We start from the raw sequence: 23,314 nt of genomic DNA, 5'->3' as shown, positions 1-23,314 counted from the left end.
TATCTACAGTATACCTAATAGCAGCATGGTTGATTGAGGCTGGTTTGATAACGTGGACCCTTCATGACCCGAAGTCTACAAATGTACTAATCTAGCCTAATCTAGTCCCACCCCCCAATTCCCATAGAAATCCATTCAAATGTTATAGTTATAGTATCGTTTGTAGGACAACCTGAGAACAAGATATATAAACGGGTATGTCCAGACTCTGGTGATGTTGATAGGTCACAGACATCAGGAAGTCATGGTATGCAATGGATATGCATCCATTGCCCCCCATTGCTCCAGGGGAGGATTCTTTTTTGACGTGTAATGTAAAAAAGAATGTAACATGCCCATCTCCAGCTCATTTTTCTTTCTTTTGACATAGATGTATACACAAACATTGTTAAGTGAACTTTATGACAGACCTAGTTCTTTCATGCCATGGTAGACCCTGGAGACAGAAGACACGTTCTTTACTCATTTCTCCAGAACTAGGGGTGTTGGTTTGTTGCCTTACTGATTGGAATGCCAACTGCCTCTATGACATGGTGCTTTCAATGGATGATTCTGAAAAGTTCTGCATAGAGGAATGATCAAAAATGATCTCTAACGTTATCACAAATTATAGGAAAATACTGATGACTGTCATCTTTGCCAGGGGTGTCTGCTCGAGTATTAAACAAGGGGTGCCAATAATTGTGGAACCTGTTTTTTGGGGATATAGGTTTTTCACTTGAAAAGTGTAAGGCTTTGGTTTTTTCCACTGAATCATTAGTAAAGCGCACTACTTGTGTTAGCATGTTGGAAAATAAAGCGTATGCCAATAATTGTATTTTCTTTTTTGGTTACAGCATTTTCTGCGCATATTCATCAGCTCATTGTACATACGTAACAAGGTCTGTTTTTCTGCCTGTCACCCAGTCAGGGATGGGAACCTGTATTGTGGGGTATAAAACTTGTACCCACACAAAACTACTTTTTAATTCCCTGCCTTGCTTTTACCCAATATGTTTCATACTGTAATCAAGACTATCTTGCTGTATTAACAAATTGTTATTGACCTAAATTTTGGAAGTAGCAGTTTTACTTTACAAAGGACCAAATTCCTACAAATCCAAGTGTGATGTTCTAAATCTCCCTGACTTCCTGAGTGGAGGAGGAGTAGTAGAAATTCCAGCTACCATCCTAAAATCATAGTCTATCTGGAACCAGACTCTGCCCCAGCTGGATACAATCTGGAATTTGGTGATGGACGGTCATTTATAGAGCTGGCCAACTGGTTGGACATGGTCTTGCCAGCATGGTTGCCATCTCAAATTGTTGTAAGGTTGACAATTTCCAAATGAGCTTGAAACCAGCTGGACCACCTTCAGACAAGTCTAGCTGGAACCAAGTTGGAACCAAGCAGGAATTTGTCTTTTTTTTTTAATTTACTCCATCATTGGAGTAAATATTCTGTTATAAGCCAGTTGACACCCCTGATAGGGACAGAATAGAAAGGCACAGGGAGAATGCAATTCTAGTTTTCTGCATTTCTTTTGTTAAGCTAGCTAGGTTTCAAACAAATAAAACAAATTCAAAGCTTCACATTTCCACTCACAGGTCCCAGGTAAAAGTACAGTGACAGACTCAGGGTATGACAAACTAACAAAGAGAAACTGAAAAGAACAGGTATAAATACACTACTAACAAGTACACAATGAGAAGCAGGTGAACTGAATGACAAAAGACATGAAAGAAGTACACATCAGGAGTGGGGAGGCAGATGCTTTAAAATTATTTATGTGCATACTTGTGCACAGAGGTACAGATTTCTGGCTTTGAGTGGTTGTTAGTGTTTCTGTTAAAATCCCCTGGCTAAAGTGGTCAGTTGCCATCAGCCATCCTCTGTTCACTGGGAGTCATGCCAGCTGAGACTGCTGTTCCGCCTTGTCCTTTTTAGGTGGGTGAAGTTGTTTCGGCAGCAGTGACGTGGAAGAAGCACTCAGAGTCAAAGTTGTTCAAACTAGTTGTTCAAACTAGAAATCTTTAGTTAATAAAACACCCCATGTGCCAACAGATTTATCTGGGGGAATCTTTGTGCTCTGTGCAAGAAGCTTCAAGAGACCAGAGAATTCCAAAGTAACAGAAGGAAATATCCTAGCCTTTATGCAATATAGCTAACCAATCACTTGTCATATAAACATCACATTGTCTCTCTTAACCCACCTTAATATTTTCTGTTACCCTATGAAAGCTGAGCTGTCCTAACCTCTCACCTATGCCACAAGTCAGGCCGCCCGGCCTGCAATCACCAAATCAAACCACTTCCCTGTGAAGACGCACACTGCCTGCGAAACCAGAACCTTTGGGAACTTGTGTCATGGCCTTCTCGATCTTGTTTTTGTTTGGTTTTTTCTCTTTGGCCTTTCAAACACCTGTGTACAGCTCAATATGTTTGAACAGACACACAGTTTTAACCCTTTGATGCACAACATGGGTCCAAAGTGACTTATTATTTTCTCTTTGCATAGCTTGTGCATCACAGGGTTAAGCACTCAAATGGTAAATGGTTGGAATTTATATAGCGCCTTTATCCAAAGCGCTGTACAATTGATGCTTCTCATTCACCCATTCATACACACACTCACACACCAACGGCAATTGGCTGCCATGCAAGGAGCCGAACAGCTTGTCAGGAGCATTTGGGGGTTAGGTGTCTTGCTCAGGGACACTCCAACTGCCAGACGACTGCTCTTACTGCCTGAGCCATGTATTTTTGCATTCCATTTTGTATTCCACTTGGCATCATACTTGGCCCGTCTGGTCCATAGTATTGTGAGTCCACAGGTTGTCCACTGTGGGTGGTACGGTGGAGGTCTCATTTAGCCCTGATGTGAAGACAGCAGGGAGCAGCATGTTGGTGAGGATTCCTGCAGCTAGGAGGACCAGCATGGAGCCTAGCGCTAGCCCCCGCCGCAGACACAGCTGCCTGAAAGTCAGCACCTCCTCCACTGTAGTGAGGGTCCCACTGTCTCTCTCATGCAGCACCTCCAGGTCAGAGTTGAACTGCCAGGGACTGTGCCCCTCTTCATGGTTGTCTGGAGTCATTTTTGGAAGGATTAAACATGCATAATTAACACAAAATCAGATAAAAGCTTAGAACACACATAATCCCAGAGAACCAGTCCAGATTGATGTGCGTTTGTAAACAGTAAACAGTAATCTTTTTTTTCCTCTGCCTTGAAAAATAAATGCGGCAATATACTCAATGAGCACTTTAGCACTTTACAAATACTGGGTAGGGCCTCCCATTCTACGACATCCCAAAGGTGTTCTATAGGATTCAGATCCTGCGACTGGGAAGGCCACTAAAGAACATCGATCTCATTGTCAAGTTCATGAAACCAGTCTGAGACTTCTGACATGGTGCATTATCATGCTGGAAGCAGGCCATTGTGGCCATGAAGGGAGGCACATGGTAAGCAACAATACTCAAATAAAAGCTGTGGCATTCAAGTAATGATTGATTGGTATTAAGGGGCTTAAGGTGTGCCAAGAAAATGTTCCTCACACCATTACACCACTGCCACCAGCCTTGACTGTTGACACAAAGCCGGTTGGGTCCATGGATTCATGCCGTTGGCGCCAAATTCTGACCCTGCCATCTGTATGCCTCAGCAGAAATCAAGTTTCATTAGACCAGGCTACATGTTGTGCATTCAGAGGTGCTTTTCTGCTTACTATAATTTTACTGAGTAGTTATCCGAGTTACCGTAGCCTTTCTGTCCACTCAAACCAATCTGGCGGTTTCCTTTGACCTCTCTCATCAACAAAGCGGTTCCTCCGCAAAACGGCCATTCACACTTTGGTGTTTTTCGCACCATTCTGAGTAAACTCTAGAAACTGCTGTGCGGGAAAATCCCAGGAGATCAGCAGTTCCTGAAATACTCAAACCACAGTCAAAATCACTGAGATCAGATTTCCCCATTTCCAGATTTATGGTAGCCTTTGACACATGTATGACTACATCCCGGAGAGGGTTCTAGTTGAGTAACAGATTCCATATGCAAATGTCACACTTAGAATTTTGTTGCTGTTCTTGTGCATGAACTGATGATGCAATGACAGACAACTGGCCAAGAAACAGCTGAGTGGCCACCAATTACTTTTGGTGCCCCAATGGCAGAACCATGTATAAAAATGACCATCTTATAAAATTCACCTAATGTGGATGTAGATACCCTCAAATTAAAGTTGAGAGTCTTAACTTTAATCACATATTCATTGTTTTATAGCTAATACAATGTGCTGGATAATTCATATCGAATACAATAGCGCCACTGTCCAAATACTTATGAACTGCACTGTACATTGGTGAAAAACTTTTGAGACCAAACATTTACAGATTTTAAACATTCATTCATTCATTCATTCATTCATTCATTCATTATCCTAACCCGCTTATCCTGAACAGGGTCGCAGTATTCACTCACACTCATACCTATGGGCAATTTAGACTCTCCAATCAGCCTGACCTGCATGTCTTTGGACAGGATTGGACAGGATTTTAAACATGCTGATAATAATAAAATTGTTTATAAACCAGTTATGATGTAAAACCTGAAAGCCCGACAATAAAAAAATGGCAGCAAATTGTCATGACAGAATTCATCTGTCCATTAAGAATGCCTCACAAACACAAATGGATTGACATTCAAAATTTTTGCAGCTTTCTTCAATAGCCATGTGCATTCAGTAGACCGACTCTCACCAGTGTTAAGAAGCACATTGGTATACAGTAACCCAGACCAGAACTATGTTGTCCCCTATGCAGAATTATATTTTCTTAATGTTTAATTCTTTCTTTGATGAAGAAGGCTGACCTATCTGTGACACCCCTCACGTTCTTAGCCATGCAATTACACACAGTACACAGCTGTGCAGTTTAATGATGAATTATTCTGAGATACTGTACCATTAGAGTACTGAATTGCTGATACAGGTGAACAGCAGAAGTAAAAAGTTGCCGGTGACTTTTGGCCAGCTGTGGGACTCCAGCTCTCTGAGCAGGGAATCTTACCATGAGAGCCACCCTGCATCTCCATGGGCTGCCCCCGATCTCTCTTCTCTGCTGGCTGTACCCCAGCCCTGACTTGTGCCTGCAAGCATCAACACCCTCATATTATTACCATGATGATAGTGCTTGTTACGAGTGTAGCTCCACATTTCTCTAGCTGTGACTGCTGGTTTTCTTGGCATGTTAACATTTTCATATTTGTGCCGCAATGCGGTAAATAGAGTATCACTGCCTAGCCCTCAACTATACAGGACACTTGAAAAACATTGTCAAGTAACAATGTTTCTTTACATCTCCAACACAAATCATTTCAAGATAGACCATCCTAAATAATCTACTGGGAGTAAAATAAAACCTATATAAAACTTTTAATTGTATAACCTTTCCCTCAGCTTCTTTAATGTTTTGACCAATATTTAAAATGATGTGTGACCAAGTTGTCTAATCAATTTCACACATTAAATCTTTCAGCCATATGGTTCTTAAATGTTGAAAATCATCACTTTTGGCCATTATAAGCATTTTATAACATCTCCAAGGGCATATATGCCTTTTTGGACCCACTTTCCCAGTATATTGATCGTTTCCCTACACATATATTGGGGTTGTGCCAGACAGATTAATATTTCTGCTGATATGGGGATTCTCCAATTATTCTATGTGCTATCTTCCATATTGCAACTGAATGTGTTGTTTTTTTAAAGTGGTGGGATTGATGACAAGAGATTTTGAATCATAATTAAAATGTCATCTGCATACATAAATAGTTTATTCTCTCTCCTCCCCCTGAATATCTGTAATAGCTCCAATAGAGATCGGCAGAAGCTCAGGTGCAATCAAAAACAGTGAAGCGGACAGTGAATCACCTTGTTTGCAAAGAAAGCCCACTTGTTTGGACCGTAGCTCTTATATCAGAACACATTAAATCAATCCACTTCATAAAACCAGGCCCAAAACCAAATCTTTGCATCACGTATCTGAGATTTTCATTCTAACCTTTCAAAAGCCTTCTCTGCATCAAAGACAAGGCAGTGACAGAGTAGGATGCAGATCAATTCATCCAAATAAGATGCAACAGCCGTCTGATGCTGTCGATAGAATTCAGTTTTTTTCTTTTTCAAACCAACCTGATCATTATGAATGATACTTGCCATTATATAAATATATATACAGTAGTGTGCAAAGGGAGTCTAAATTGCCCGTAGGTATGAGTGTATGAGTGTGTGAGTGAATGGTGTGTGTGCCCTGTGATGGACTGGCGACCTGTCCAGGGTGTATTCCTGCCTTTCGCCCAATGTATGCTGGGATAGGCTCCAGCCCCCTGCGACCCTGTTCAGGATAAGCGGGTTCAGATAATGGATGGATGGATGGATAGTGTGCAAAGGTTTTAGGCAGGAAAAAATGAAAAAATGCTGTAAAATAAGAATGCTTTCAAAAATACAAATGTTAATAGTTTATTTTTCTCAATTAACAAAATGCATGAACAGAAGAAGTGAATGATTCTTCTCAGTATACTTGCACAGTATACCGAGATAATTCAGGTAGGTAGGTAGGTTGTTCCATGATCTTGGAGAACTAGTCACAGTTCTTCTGTGGATTTAGGCAGCCTCAAATGCTTTTGTCTTTTCATGTAATCCCAGGCAGACTCGATGATATTGAGATCACAGCTCTGTGAGGGCCATACCATCACTTCCAGGACCCCTTGTTCTTCTTTACGCTGAAGACTCTTAATTGGCTGTATGTTTGGGGTCGTTGTCCTGCTGTGGACTAAATTTGGGGCCAATCAGGTGCCTCCCTGATGGTATTGCATGATGGATAATTATCTGCCTGTACTTCTCCGCATTGAGGAGACCATTAATTCTGACAAAATCCCCGACTCCATTTGCTGAAATGCAGCCCCAAATTTGCAAGGAACCTCCACCATGCTTCACTGTTGCCTGCAGACACTCATTCTTGCACTGCTCTCGGGCCCTTTGGCGAACAAACTGCCTTCTGCTACAGCCAAATATTTCATATATTCAGTATTTGACTGATCAGTCCAGAGAACCTGCTGCCATTTTTCTGCACCCCATTTCCTGTGTTTTCCTGCATAGTTGAGTCACTTGGCCATGTCAGAGGTATGGCTTTTTTGGCTACAATTCTTCCATGAAGACCAACTCCTTCTGCCAATTCTGAGCTGATAGCACTGCTGGACGTCTTCCAATTGCGAAGGGAAGTAAGCGTGATGTGTCTTTCAAGTCCTTTCCTTGGCCAACCACTGCATCTACGGTCCTCAACGTTACCCATTTATTTGTGCTTCTTCAACAGAGCTTGGACAGCACACCTGGAAACCCCTGTCTGCTGGAGAGCTGGGACCTTGCTGCTGCAGTATAACTACCTTGTGTCTCGTTGCTGTGCTCAGTCTTGCCATGGTGACATTAAACTGTCTTCAGCAACCTCAGCTTGGAAGCAGAGTTTGGCTGTTCCTCACCCATTTTTAACCCTCCTACACAGCTGTTTCTGTTTCAGTTAATGATTGTGTTTCAACCTACATATTAAATATGATGATCATTAGTTCCTGTTTGGTATAATTGGTTAATCACACACCTGAGTATATGCCCACAAAATCCCTGACTTTGTGCAAGTGTACCTAGAAATATTGATGCTGGTTTGAAGGCAAAGGGTGGTCACACCAAATATTGATTTGATTTAGATTTTCTGTTCGCTCACTTTGCATTTTGTTAATTGATAAAAATAAACCATTAACATTTCAATTTTGTAAAGCATACTTACTTTACAGCATTTTTTCACACCTGCCTATTAATTTTGCACAGTACTGTACTATATATATATATATATATAGCAAAGCCAGTTGTAGTAGTACAACCTTCAAGTATTACATTCTAAATTTTGCGCCTTCAGATTATGTGCATTCTCAAAGCTTGTCTTTCTCCTCAAAGGCTAAGATATTGCACTCAGACAGGTTTTCCTCATGTGCGAGTGCTGTAAAAGCACACAGCAAATGAATTAGCATGCACAGTTTGGGGTTGCGTACACGGCTTCTGGATTTCCACACAATATTTTTGCCATTGGTGTGCCGCCATATTTCACTCATAGTTGGCTGCAAGAGGCTGTTGAAGTTTGATCAAAATGCTCTTATTTGAAAACCAGGAATGTTTAGAATAATGATGAAGTTTGATTTAAATGCTTTTATTAAAACTGTGAAATGGTTAGAATTGAGAATAAGTGAATAAGTCAGCATGAGTAATTAGAGCTGTGTGTCTGTTCAAACACATTGTGCTGCAAAGTGCAGAGAACACTTAATCAGGTGTTTAAAAAGCCATGCCATTGGATATGACTTGTTTTGACTAAGTGATGCCGGTCAAGCAATATGTGTCTTTGCAGAGAAATGTTTTGAGTTAGTGATCACCAGCCCAATTTGCCTGCATCATTATAGAGGCGAAAGGTTAAGACAGCTCAGCTTTCATGGAGTGACAGAAATGGATTGGTTAGCTGTAATACATAAAGACTAGGATACTTCCTACTGTTACTTTGGAATTCTCTGGCCTCTGGAAGCTTCTTGCACGAAGCACACAGACTCCCCAGATTAATCTGTTTTATTTTAAAGATTTACAATGAACAACCATTGACTCTGAGTGGTTCTTCAACATCATTGCTGCCAATACAACTTCACCCATGTAAAAAGGACGAGGAGGAAAAGCGACAAAAAATATTTCCTCAACAAGGCCTGAATATTTGAGATGAGCAGTGTCACAACGCCAGGGCCATGGTCACTATGGGGCTTACACAAAGGGCTTTTAAAGCCAGTATGTAATAGTAATGATGGAAGAAGGTGGCACTTACCTCACTTTCAGCTTTATTCCAGTCAATATTGACAAAAATGGCAAGATAGAAAGAATCCAACAGGGAATAACCAGTTAAGAGACCAATCCACCAACCTGAGGATAGGAGCAGAGAGATTAGCTTCTGCAGAAAGGGAAGAGGGCAATAGACAGTACTTTATGAATGAAAGCTGGTGTTACTGCATTAAGGAAGAAAGGAAATGTAAAAGCAATATTTGAAATTGAACATGGCTGATGGATTTGGGACAGGAATTTTCATTGTGTGGTCTGTGATCTTCATATTGTCCTTACCGGTGATTCCGAGTTTTGTTGCAAACGTTAAGGACACACCAATGGGAATGCACACAAAGGAGCAAACAACCAGCTCCAAAACTGCACCAATCTTCTGTTTTGCCACACCCCTGAAAATGCCTGAAAATACAAACTGTGAAGGATACAGCTCATCACATGTAAAACTTCACAAGGAACAACTTTTCATCAAACTGCTTAACCAATGGTTAAATTAAAACTACAGCAATAACCTGTCAACAATTTCAAATAAATGTCAGGTAAATCACAAATTAAATCTATATTTATATGAATGGTATGGTAATGCTTATTACTTACCAATATTGCATTAATTATTTGAAATGGTGTGTGCATAACGATAACCTCTCCTGTCCTTCTCCTGATTTGCCTGTGAGTTCAGAGGAAGAGAATAATGGAAAATAGATTGAACTTATTGTGGTGATATGTAAATAATGCACCTTTAATGATGTCTGAAGTGGAATTGGCAAGGGAATTGGCCTTGCTGCTCGAATACTTTTGGAGGGGACTGTATTACAAGCAATGGTACTTACTCGTCATTTGTGAAGACAATGGCTATTGCATCCGATGATGACCCAACAATCACTGCTACGCATAGGGAGATCACAACTGTACACCATAAAAACAACAGGGGCTCACTTGAAACCTTTGAAACATAATGAATGCATGTTAATTATGTGCCTTTCAGCCACACTGGATCCTTCCTGGGAAAGCAGAATAATGATATGAGGTCAGAATCTTCTTTTGGCTTGATTAGGGAGTGTTTGTGATAATGGAGGAACAAAAAGGAGGAAAGAACGCTTAACTTAATTCTGGACTCTTAACTTTAATACTTATTCATTCTTACTTGTTGTAAATCCCTATTTTTGTCATTAAAAACCCTAGACTCGAGCCCTCTTCTCGCTGGCGTCTTGTTTATGTTGTGGATTGAGGTCTGTAACATCCCGTCTCTTACAAGTGGTAACGCTCATCCGGGGGTTCACCATCATAACGACAGTAAATCTAACCATTTAGACCAGGGGTCAGCAACCCTGGTCCTGGAGAGCCACGGGGTGTGCGAGCTTTCGTTGTTACTGAGCACTTAATTGATCAATTAAAGCAGTCGATTACTCACCTGGTTTCTTGGGTATGAATCGGTTGCTGGTATTAAGGGAAAAACGAAAACCAGCCACACCCTGCGGCTCTCCAGGACCAGGGTTGCCGACCCCTGATTTAGACTGTCTTGATTTGAAACGATGATTAAGAGACTTTTCATCAAAGATGGCACTAACTAATTAAGTGAAACAATTATTTAATTTTGAGGTGAAGCATAATGTTGTGCTGTTCACATGAAATGTTTTGGCAAATGCAACTACAGTTTTGAGAAAATTACAAATTTTGTGGGAAATGGGCCAAAGCTATTGAGAACCTGTAATTCAGAGGTAAATATGGCTAGTATGAAGGGAGAGAAAATCACAAGGGTGAGCATGAATTAAAACTCCTGTTAAGGGTGATGAAACGACAGTCAATACTACTGTAATTACATCTATCGCTGATCCATATCTATCTATCGCTGATCCATATCCAGCCATGCCACTCCATATCTAGCCATATCTAGATCCATATTACCATGCCGATTTTTTGGTTATTTTTCTTGCCAGAAAAACAACACTGTGAATTTTAAAGTTCTATATTTTTTGCCTCTTTCCAAACGAAATTAGTATTAGTCTAATCAATCGTAAGTCGCTTTGGATAAAAGCGTCAGCCAAAAGAATGAATGCATCTTTCACTGCAGTTGAGGATTTTTTCCCCACTTTGTTGCTATGATTACAGTTTTTTACAATTGCTAACAATTCACTTTTTCAAAATTCTTCATACAACTCTCTGCACCAACATGTAGCTTGTCACAACAGTTCATTTCATTCACAAAATAGAATCAAAGCTACCAAACCACTGCAAACATATCTAAAAGGAAAAGCACCAGCTTCAGCACTAGATAGTTTTTTGTCAATCATAGAACAATGATCTAAAAAACACTAACAACCAGTGGCATTACAGTAGATGTACTATTTTCTGTCAGTGATTTGCAAATTGGACTGTAGAAATATATAGTTCATGGTGCTTGGTTCAGCCTGATTTTTTGTAAAAGCAATGAAAATAACACTCAGTTTTGTCAACATACTGTGAACTGTGTGAAGAATTATGAAAACGTAAACTCTGTAACAAAAAATGATTGTTTGCAATTGAAAAAAAAAAAAAAAAGTGAAACAAACCCACAGTGTGTTGTAATTATATTTTTTACAGTATTCTGATTTTGTTCAATGATTCCGCTCTCTTCTACCATTTCCACTATTCCCTTTATAACCATATTGAAGCATGTATCAAGTATTTCTAACTGCAATATTTAAGTATTGTAAAAATAACTAAACAGTGAAGCTATATGTATCTTTTGTGTGGGTGATCTAAACAAATGTTCCTATAGTATTTCACAATAAATTAGTTGCAAGATTTCTTCAAAGATATGAACGCAAAATGCATGTTTTGAACAGGCAAACACGCTGTGTTACCAGTGCTTACCGTTTTGAGCCTCGTGTCTAAGGTTTTTAAAATTGAGCACATACTTGTGAGATTACAAGTTTTGCTTTTTGCCTCGCGTTTAATGTCAGAGGTTGATGTGAACTGTTTTTCCCAGTCAGAAGATGCTAATTCGTTCTTTCTGATATGACATAAATACAGCATTAGGCTTTGTTGCTATGGATTCACATTACATTTACAGCTTTATTAGAATATTTAAATCATGGCCACATAATTCCTTTGTTTGAGGCTTGTGACACCTCCTCCTGGCCCGCTGCAAGGAGAGGGAAAACGTAGCAATAGGCTATTGCTGTCACCCTCCGGTGGGATTCCCGATAACAACGTATGTTTTGCCAATGTGTTCCTCCAGCCCAATGTATACTCCCTCAGTGAGGCCTGGAAGGCAGCAGCTTGTCAAAATAGTAAACTAATCGTGGCGGGTTTAGCAAACTAGCTAGCTCATAAATACAGATACATTTCATAAAAATAAAGAAATGTTGCTAGCAAAGTAATATGTACACATAATCTATGGTTGGCAGAGCTGAAACTGCTGCTTTATGGTCACCCTCCTGTCAGCTTCAACTAGTCTGGCCCTTCCCCTCTGGCCCTTTTGTTTTTCATACCATTCTATGCAGACTGTTGTGCGTGAAACACAAGGAGATCAGCAGTGGCAGGTATACGTAAACCAGCCCATCTGACACCAACAGTCATGACATGGTCAGAATCACTGAGATCACATTTTTTCCCCATTCTGATGGCTGATGTGATGGTTTTATGCATTGCACTGCTGTCACATGATTGATTGATTAGATAATCGCATGAATAAGTAGGTGTACAGGTGTTCCTAATAAAGTGCTCATGTACAGTGTATGTACAGCAGGCTCCAGAATTATTGGCACCCTTAATAAAGATGGAAAAAGGCTGCATATAATAAACAATGTGGATAATAATCTATATTTTATGTTCAAAAAAAATTACTATATACGGTTATATAGTTTATATAGTTTAGATTGACTTTGGTCTAAAGAACCTTCTTTGTGTCATTGCATCACTTCCTGTTTCACTAGAGTACAAAAAATTAGATGACAATCATGAAAAATCCCATGGTCAACCATCAGCATGGGAAAAGTCAATAAACTGTCAATTCAGAAGACCCAGATGGCAATTTACTATCACAAGCCGGGTAATGGGTACAAAAAATAAATAATTGGTTAAACATTCTACTTAGCACAAGTGCAACAATATGGAATGATTTCAAGTTGCCAAGCAAGTGCATATTATACCCACGGAAGGTAAACATGGAGAGAGGGCAAGGAAGTAACCCAAGGAATGCAGTTTAAGAATTACAGAGATTGGTTGTGTCTAAACTCTGAAAAAGACTGAGCACAATAAACAAAACCAAGCATCTTGAGTTTGCCAAACCTTATTGGAATTATGACAATAACTTATGTCAATAACTGTATTATATCAATAACTATTCTTTTTTAGGTTACACCACTGTTTCTGTATCAACGGTGTCAATATTTCTGGAGACCACTGCATATACTGTATACAGGCAGTGAGAATAAACTATAAACAAAACTGTGTTCCAGCAGTGACGGGTTCTGGAGGTTCTGTTCGGGTGTGGAGCCCATTTTCCTGGCATGATTTGGGAGCACTCATTACATTTCACTCAACCTCTTAGAAGTGAAATCAGTGTCAGACAGCACATAACGGTATTGAGGGCTGATCTTACCTGCATGTTAAAGAATGTTCCCGCAGAGATGAGTTTCTTTCAATGTGACAATGCCCTCACCCACAGAGCACTAGAGCACAGAGCATGCAGCAGACAGCATGTGTGTGTACAGTACTGTGCAGAAGTCTTAGGCACCATAGACTTTATTATATATAAGCTTATTTTTGTGTGTGTTAGTATAAAAGAACACATTTGAGATTTCCAAATATTCATTTTTCAAAAGATTATATTTTAAAGATACATTTCTGTATTTAATTTTAAAAAGTAACATATTACTGTAAGCAATTGACTACTTTTTACATAAAAATTTGATCAAGGCTGTCTGAGATTAGAAGCAAGGGCCCAACCAAAGTCTGCAGAAGAACTGTGGCAAGCTCTCCAACATGCTTGGAACAGCCTCCCTGCTGATTGTCTTATAGAACTGAAGAACTGCGTTGACTATCTCAGAGAAGTGATGCAGATTTAACGCCAAAGGGTGGTCACAAAAAATATTGATTTGATTCAGTTTTGAACTATTCTGCCAAATTACTAAAATGTAATGTAAAATGTATAGTATGATTATTTAGGACCTTTCATTGAATTATTTTTGGAAAAATCCTACCTGTACAGAATATTATACAGGTGCCTAAGACTTTTGCACAGTACTGTATGTATGTACAGTGTGATGCCCAGACAATGTGGTGTTTCTCTCCCCCTCATACCTGCACATATCATGGAGATCTTGCAGGACAGCTGAGCCTGCTGTACATTTCCAGCTCCCAGAGCATTCCCCACAGTCAGAGTGGCAGCTGCATTGATGCCTCCATAAATCTGAAGGCAAATATAATTCAGTCACCTGTACCATGGATCTGTACAGACAAGAAGTATTTAGTACAATCACAGCCCAGTTTGGGAACCCCTAACTCTGCTTTGGACCTGGCACTGCTTGAGACTGCTGAGAAGAATATTATACTGAGTGTGGTAGCAGTTGCATTGGACTCAACCATGTAAATTTCAAAATCTCAATGCCATTTCACAGGTCTACTACAAAAATATTAAAGTATAAAGTGCTCACTCGGGATCTGTATCTACACTTTTATCCAGGGTGACATACAATGGGCTTATATGAATAAGAATATAGCAATGTACTCCCTACGATATACACTCAAATGCAGGATCTATCAATTAAATCACACAAATGTAAACATGTATACTATGTACCAACACAGGTCATAGACAAGCTATGCTGGAAGAGTGATATGCGGTCCCAAATAGGACACATGGGAATGTTGTATTAAAGCATGCTTTAGAAAAGTGATGAATAATTATATTCCCTGTGCCTTTAATATTCAAAATTTACAATACTTTTGACAGTGCTCTACTCAAAGATCATGAATTATTTGAGAGAAGGTTTGAATCTGCCCAGTGGTGAGTTGTTTGGCTGTTGCAGTTGTCGGAGATCTGTGCTGACAGAGGGCTGATCAATTTAATTTCCTGTCTTTTGACCCATTCAGAGAACACAAACATTTCATTTAGAACATATTTTGTGATTAATAGAAAATAGAGGAATTAGACTGTTGACAGAATATAGTCAGGATCAAGGTTTGCCCCGCCCTAAATTAACAAAGCCCTCATTTCTCAGCAGAAGTACGTGACAGTAACACAAACAGGCAACCTGCTAATTTGGCACTTTATAGAGTTTTACCAGTTCATATTTAAGGTGTATTTACCTTGTATAGAATACCAGACACCATACGGATGACTGACTGTGATCCCAGTTCAACCACACTTATCAGACCTGCAGTGAAGATTTGGGGAAATACATTTTTTAAATTATTTCCTCTGTGTACACTCAGTTCATCATTTGGCAGAAAATTAAAACAGTGTACGATGCAATTAATAAACCATGAAATAAGATTGTGGCTTACGTCATCAGCTGGTTTTAAAAGACAACAGGGATGGGCAAAAATACATCAAAATGTATTTTGACACATTTAAATTTGGAGTATTTTGTATCAAATGTATTTTGTATTTTGAAAATACAACAAAATGTCCTGATGAGCATTAGACCAGTGGTTGAAAAGGCTCCACTCCATATACAGTACAGTGCCTGCCAAAGATATGGTAACAGTAACAGTAAAAATGTTATTTAAATAATAAAGAGGAACAACTGATCATCACAGGATTCAGCAGAGATAGTGCACACTTCACAGTACATTTTCCACACAGGACTTTGACTCATTAGCTCATTTTCCATGACTTACTGTAGTCTTTCTGCAACAACTGAAAGGTAATTAACATAAAACAACAGCCAGTTAGGTACCTGCAAGGAATCCCCCAATCTCCATCATCCATAAATCCAGACATGCCATGAACAGGCTGGGTATGGCTAAGTGGACAAAGGGTCCCCATTCCTGCAGACATTCCACAGACCAGCCTAAAGGGGAACCACAGATGTATGTCTGCCACATATATGACACCCAAAGCAGAATTTACCCATACTTGTAATCATCTCATATGCATTTGTCTGATCTGGGACCAGCACTTGAATACACAGGAATGTGTTTAAAAATGCAGGTGACACATGGTGAGGATGAGTGCAGTAATAACCTAGTTATCCCTTGCACCTGAACTTACCTCCCCAGGTGGGCTTATGCAAACCCTTACAGAGAATGTAAGCAAACAGGAACAAAGCCAGGCAGTACTGGGATATCATGTTGGCTGCAGCTGAACCACTGAAAATAACACACAATTGACTTATTATTCTACAAAAAACCTTGATGTCAGGTGGGGCTTCTTGTAACACTCGATTTCACAAGTTAGGGTCACGCAGACTGATTCAGAAGATTTTTGGGTGCCTGAATGACCAGTAGGGGTCAGTGGTGTGCAATGAGCCGCTGCAATGCTGCCTCCTGAAAACTCCCTTCCCTGGGTGACAACAGAGTCAATTTTGGGTCATCCCATGAGATTCACAGACAAAAGAACAGGGCCTTAACAGGATAAGCCATTCAGCAGCCGAAATAATTAAGTCTTGTTTTGGTCTCCGTTATCAAATTGAGCACATTGTCACTGGGTGAGCAATGAAACATGGGATACTAGTATACCATACATTTCAAATTAGTGTACGGTATTCAAACTAGTATACCACACAACCATAACACTGTAGGAAAAATTATACATATTTAAATCAACTGATTTGAATACTCACACTACACCAAGCTCCAGAACGAACAGAAAGATGTAGTTGATCAGTGCATTCAGGACATTTCCCACAATTCCTGTCAATATCTGGGGCCATAGTATACCCTGAAATGAATGCTTTATTAAAATAACGCCTATGGAAAAACAGGAACTCATATGTAGACAGCTGTAGCATTCTGTGTTATTCTTTACCTGACTTTGAAGATACCTTACTTGTAGCTCAAACAGAAAGGCTGCCTATAAGAAACACACATTTAAATGCATTAGGAAATGTACTTAAAGGTTTCAAATGCAGTCATTGCATATTGTGCCCATGGAGGTTGATAGAACAGGAAAAAGACAAACTGATGCATCTATTTATTGATACCAAACCAGAATTATGTAGAAATGGAGCAGCTTAGTTCTAGTTTGCACCAATGCGTGTATGAACCACAGTCTGTCATAATCCTGTTTAACTCAACTCACTGACTGTTTATGCACATCGGTGTCAGTGTGTATGTTTGCACATACTTTATGTACAATTGGGAGTGACTTTATGTATGTGCTGTGTTGGAGAATGTGTGTGTGTGTGTGTGTGTACTCACAGGTAATGCAGGCATAAAGATCTCCACATACATCTGGGACAGCCTTACATGGTCAAAGAGCACCATCAGAGTATGAGGCAGCAAAACAACAAACAAAAAAAAGCATACATTAGCATAGAATCCTGATGCTAAAACATATTTTCATACAATAGGATTTCAGCTAAAATACGGACATCCTTTCCTTACCTGGCCACCTCTGGGCTTTGCTTGAAGGCCAGGAGGATGGACTCTGTGTTGATAAGAAGAGCCCAGCATGGGCAACAAGCCAGAAGTAAAATGAGGATAGCCCTCTGCAGAATGACCCCCACTCTCTTTAAGTTACTGCTCCCAAAGGTCTGCAAAGAAGTCAAATACCAATTTAATTAATGGGAAGATGTCTGGCAGGAAATACTAGATACAGTAAGGTTCCTTTAAAAATGTGAATAGAATTATTTTGCTTAGTTTTCCTCAATAAATGTATTGAATGTATAGAAACAAATGTATTAATTGAAATGCAATGGGAACGGGAGAAAAAATTGTCCCTGTTGCTGAGAAAAAAAATCTTCAAGCAGGCCTGCTGCAACTAAAGGCCAACTGCATCATCACCAAAGAAAAATGAATTAGCTCACCATTGGCAAAAAAATAATAAAACGTGAGGCTATTAACTAATGTTAGCTCACAAAAAAATGGTAAGCAATTAAAATAAAGTCAAGACTTCAGTGGCATGCAACTGAACCGAGCCCTTCCAATTTTGAACTCAAGCATAGAAAGACCTCAATATTTTGTTGAGTTGTACAGCACGGTTGTACTAGTAGATAGATAATAATGTGGCTACTGAGTGTATAGCCTACTGTCAGATTCTGCTGGAAGAAATGAGAAATGTAACAGGAGAGAAATAAAATGAACAAACTTTCTCATAATTACCTGAGATATGAATGTGTCACATGTTGTTGCCAATCCTTGACCAATTGAAATACCAGCAATAGACACAATCTAGCAGACAAATGTTGAACAAAAGAATAATTGAACCTTTCATAACATCAAGAAATATCACGGTTTTTATAGCCAATTTCATGTGCTCTAAATATAGTAGTAATTGCTTAACCTACATTCAGATACAGTAATTACAGTTGTCTCTGATATTAGGGGCTTTGGAACATGTGAAGCCGATGTTTTTCAAATGTGACTGGAAACTGGTGTGCAGATTTTTGTGTCACTATCTGTTTTATGTAAGTCTGAGCTTTTCCAATTTGTAGGCAATGTACTGTACCTTTTTATTCATTCATTGCACATGTTTTACATAAGTATTATAAAACATTTACACCTACATGAATCAGCTTAAACATATTGTGCATGCTATGGCAAACATTCACACTTTGCATCCCACACTGGAAATAACTAACTTACCACCTCATTTTATGTAACTATTCACAATAGAGCACAATAAGCACATAATGAACATTGAGACGTCACTGGACGTGTTAGTTTTGAGAATTTTTACCCCAATATTCAAGAAATGGCAACACTGACGTTGATTTTAAAATTACGTACACACATAATTTAAGCATTTAATCCAAATAAGATCAACTGAAACAAGTGTGGCAGTGCTCCTTTAAGCACATTCACAAGTATCAGTAAGCAGTGTTGATAAATGAGGGTCAGAATATTCTGAATGGAGAGGGGCTAAATACCTCCAACACCATGGTCACTCAGAATGTTTGAAACTGGCATATCAATGAGAAATTTTAAAACCAGTGTTCCAGTCGCATCACCTTCCATCAGAGAATGGTTTTCTGTGCTCATTAAGCCCCATAATACAATTACGTAGTTATATGGTTTAATGAAGAGGCAAAAACCAGGAACATCTTTGGCACTCTAGGACCAGGGCTGCCTAACCCAGCTATTTTAAATGTAGCCTTCCATCATAAATAATGGGATATGCTATGGTACTACCATGTGAACATATTACATTGTATTATTATGCCTCAGATAACATTAAAACCATACATGAATTTCCTACGTCAAAACTAATAATATAAATGAATGATGAATAAATATAATATTATTGGCTGATTAATTCAGGGAGAGGTCACTCACAGATGTGGCTAAAGTAACCCCAGCCAGCTCTGTCTTCCCCAGATGTCCACAGAATACAGTGCTGACAAAAGGTATTAAAAAGACCAGAAGCTGAGCAACACACTGTGAGAGAGAGAGAGAGAGAGAGAGAGAGAGAGAGAGAGAGAGAGAGAGAGAGCAACTTTAAAACATTAACAGAACTGAATTGTTTGATCATGGCAATAGGTATGGCAATTGTTTTTCCAACTCACATCATAGCTTCACATCATATAAACAAAACATTGATTTTACATAATAGTGTTAGACATTATCCCAAATTAATCACAAATCATTTTCCCTAAAATTACAAAAACATAAAAACAAGACAGGCAATCATACTGTGTGCATGATTCAACAGTGACATGAGTGAAAAACTCATATGCATTGAATCTCACCACAAGTCCAGCTAATTTTGAGAACTGAGAAAATTGTTTTTTGCAGTTAAGAGGGATCCCACGCCACAGACATCTGAAACATCCAGTCTGTTCACTTGAATCTGAGTCTGTGAGGGTGTTTGGGTCAGAATGGTTTCCAATAATCTCGCCAGTTCCCGGATGGATCACCTCCATTCTGTAACTAAAGGCACACATATTGAAAACTGTTTAAATATAAATTCATATTGGTGCTGTTTGCATCTATACTAGAATGACATAATATGATATGAGACGTATTTCAACACTGTAATCGGTGTCGTAGTAGGCCTATACACTGAGTGAGCTTCTTTATTAAACATATTACTTAGACTAACTGGTCTTCTGCTGCAGTAGCCGATCCACTTAAAGGTTTGACATGTTGTGTGTTCAGAAAGGCTCTTCTACAGACCACTGTAATGTGTGATGATTTGCTTTACTGTCACCTTCCTGTCAGCTTTGACCAGTCTGGCCTTTCTCCTTTGACCTCTCTCATTAACAACCCATTCTCTGCAAACTCTAAATTTTCTCTTTGCATAGCTTGTGCATCACAGGGTTAAGCACTCAAATGGTAAATGGCAGGCATTTATATAGCGCCTTTATCCAAAGTGCTGTACAATTGATGCTTCTCCATTCACCCATTCATACACACACTCACACACCAACGGCAATTGGCTGCCATGCAAGGCGCCGAACAGCTTGTCAGGAGCATTTGGGGGTTAGGTGTCTTGCTCAGGGACACTCCGACTGCCAGACGACTGCTCTTACTGTCTGAGCCATGTCGCCCCTAGGCACTGTTGTGTGTGAAAATCCCAGGAGATCAGCAGCAGAGATACTCAAACCACCCTGTCTGGCACCAACATTCATTCCACGGTCAAAGTTACTTCGATCACATTTCTTCCCCAACTCGCGTTGTGCCGTGCCTAACCACCCCGCTAGCTGTGCCAATATCCATGATATACCATGGGTTCTCGTTCCATAACGCTTAATGTTTATGAGCCATACGATACAGTCGTAACCTACATACAAGATAGTATCACAGAGCATGCTTTACTCGTTTCTCCAGAACTAGGGGTTCTGGTTTGTGATTGATTGATTGGAATGCAAACTATGGCCTCTGTTCAGGTTCAACTAAGGGGCAGTAGGTTTTGTGCGTTAATGCCTAAATTCTGGCGCAATCCATCACTATAAGTAGGCTAAAAATGGGAATGACAGGCTATCCATAAATGTCAGCAAAACATTTAATAGGCTATTTTTCATTCATTTAATTAAATGGGCTACTACACTCATGCCAGGTTACCATAGTCCTTAATCCACACTGTGGATCACTCCATCCTCCTGTCCTCCCTGTTAGCAACGGGGATCTGTGGCACAGCCCTAGACTGGATTGAGTCCTACCTCCCTGGTCACTCCTTCCGGGTTGCCTGAGCTGGTACAGTATCGACACCTCGGCCCCTTGCCACAGGAGTTCCCCAGGGCTCAGTCCTAGGCCCGCTTCTTTTTTCTCCTTCCCTTGGCCCTGTTATCACTGCACATGGTCTATCCTAGCACTGCGATACCAAACTCTTCACCTGATTCCCACCATCTGATACACAGGGTTCAGCCCGTATCTCTGCTTGAGAATGGGCTGAGTTTATGGTCGCTAAATTCTAACATTTTACCGTCATCGATCTGCATATGTTGACAAATAGATTAAATCACCATGACGTCACAACAGCAAAGAACTTAGTTCCGGGTGGATATGAATGTGAATAGCGGGCAATGTTTTCTGTGGAATATAAAAATAATTGATGAAAATTGAACTAAATGTTGCAGCTAACGTTAACTAGCCAACATCATTAACATGCATAACCAGTGCAAACTAGCTAGATAGCGTTATTTGAAACCCTGTTACTGCAACGTAACCACCAAAACTAGCTAGTTAACTAGTTTTACAACAGGCAAGGTCGGATTTAACGTTTCATGTTATCAGGTCATCATCCCATTGTTTCTCTGTGCGGCCGCCGATGAGCATCTGGTGTTTATAAGCTAACGTTAGCTGCCACCAACGTTCGTGAAGGACATGAGCAATATAATTAGAAGTTGCGGTTTAGTTTTCCTCCCCATGCTTCTGACACTTTGAAACATATCGGGCGTCTCTGTGTCACTGATTGCGCCAAGCACCTGAGGCCGCCCTGTAAACGGACTGTAGGATCTGGGTTATCTTTACATTACATTATCTTCCCTTTTAAGAATCGGAAAACGGGTTACAAACATTCTGATTTAACCTATAGGTGAACGTTTGTCTACACTTACTAGAGACTTATTTGCATGAAAACGGGAAAAAAAAGGTCTTACCGTAGTTTCCTATGAATTCTTATAAAACTGCTACGGGAAGAAATGCGAAATAGAACAGAACTGTTTTCGATACGCGTCCCCTTCCATTTTCTCGTATTTATTAAGTAGCCAGGTATGGAGATTGGAGAACTACCTAAACACGCCCCTTGTTTCCCCCCATTTGGACGCAACATTGCCATGTTTAGGCACGGTAGATTTTCATGTATTTCGCACCTAGTGTTGTTGAAATTATATATTCATGTGATTATTTTATTAGTAATTGCTTATCCTATTATTAGTTGTTTATACTGGCGTGATCCTGATCATACATAATTGTTAAAGTACCATAACTTGCTTAGTGCTAATTAATATTATTTTCTGTAACTGTGTGAGTGGAGATGTCTCTCCCTGTCTGTACCATGGGCCTCCAAGGCCACGGCCAGTAACTGTGTGTTCCTGACTATCTTGTCTTGGTGCCTGAGAGCCTGTAGAACCAAAAACATAAGACCTCATGACGGAAGCTACCATGGGGATTATCTTCCTGGAAATAGGGAGTTAAAACAAGATAAGATAGATTTCTCAGACGCGCAGTTAATTTCACAGGCCCCTGCGTATACATCATGCTGGAATGTTTTGAGAACATGTATCTGTATAGACAGTACCTTGAAGGGGGAGATATGAATAAACAATCTATAGTAAGGAGGAGAGTGGTGGATTGTCTTTGAATATTGATCATTGGGAATATTAATATTCAAAGGGGGCGTACATTTGTTGCGCTCTGCACATACATATATCCAGACAAAGGAGAAAAACCGTTGTCCTTGTTTTTGCATGCAACTTGGACCCTATGCGCAAAGTAAAGATTGGATTTTATTTACTGTCTCTGTCTCTGAGTGTTTTCTTACAGGAATAAATTAAAATTCCCACCACAGCTAGAGCATTTATTCAATCAATACAAACATGAAATGATGTCTAATAGTACAGTACCAGTCAAAAGTTTGGACATACCTTGCCTCTTTCTGCTTTTTCCTATTAATGTTTTTTTTCCTCTGTTTGTAATCAAACGATTCATACGTGGTCAATGTGTAGATTCTCAGCTTTTATTAAAAGGTTTTTACATATTGGTTTCACCATGTAGTATCTACAGTACTTTTTATACATGGTCCCGCATTCCAATGTTTGAGGCAAAATAACAATCTCAAATAAAATAGTCATGTTTTGTATTTGGTTGCATATTGTTTGCATGCCAT

At 39.6% G+C, this 23,314-nt stretch overlaps 1 protein-coding gene across 1 annotated transcript; it reads right to left on the bottom strand.

Moving 5' to 3' along the window:
* Positions 1–2,772: 2,772 nt before the first annotated feature.
* On the bottom strand, positions 2,773–22,196 carry LOC133108282 (multidrug and toxin extrusion protein 1-like). The gene is made up of 16 exons (XM_061217751.1): positions 22,086–22,196; positions 19,734–19,914; positions 19,321–19,422; positions 18,148–18,216; positions 17,431–17,579; positions 17,241–17,287; positions 16,853–16,893; positions 16,668–16,765; positions 16,097–16,194; positions 15,783–15,896; positions 15,190–15,257; positions 14,182–14,290; positions 9,726–9,801; positions 9,493–9,562; positions 9,178–9,310; positions 2,773–3,065 (listed from the first exon to the last, which is right to left on the bottom strand). The coding sequence occupies exons 2-16, from the start codon at positions 19,905–19,907 to the stop codon at positions 2,773–2,775; spliced, it is 1,641 nt and encodes a 546-aa protein (XP_061073735.1). The 5' UTR covers positions 19,908–19,914; positions 22,086–22,196.
* Between the last annotated feature and the right edge of the window lie 1,118 nt (positions 22,197–23,314).

Source organism: Conger conger, chromosome 13, assembly GCF_963514075.1.
Source record: "Conger conger chromosome 13, fConCon1.1, whole genome shotgun sequence".
Taxonomy (NCBI): Eukaryota; Metazoa; Chordata; class Actinopteri; order Anguilliformes; family Congridae; genus Conger; species Conger conger.
The sequence above is the reverse complement of the archived record's forward strand: the minus strand, read 5'-3'. Positions and strand labels throughout refer to the sequence as shown.

Bases quoted from the DNA above. Each gene is read 5' to 3' on its own strand.
- LOC133108282 (XM_061217751.1), bottom strand. From the start codon at position 19,907: ATGGAGGTGATCCATCCGGGAACTGGCGAGATTATTGGAAACCATTCT. The intron at 17,580-18,147 runs GTAATTATGAGA...ACTTCTTTGCAG, and splicing joins GTGACACATTCATATCTCAG to ACCTTTGGGAGCAGTAACTT. The intron at 16,894-17,240 runs GTACACACACAC...TCTTATAGGCAG, and splicing joins TATGCCTGCATTACCTGTGA to CCTTTCTGTTTGAGCTACAA.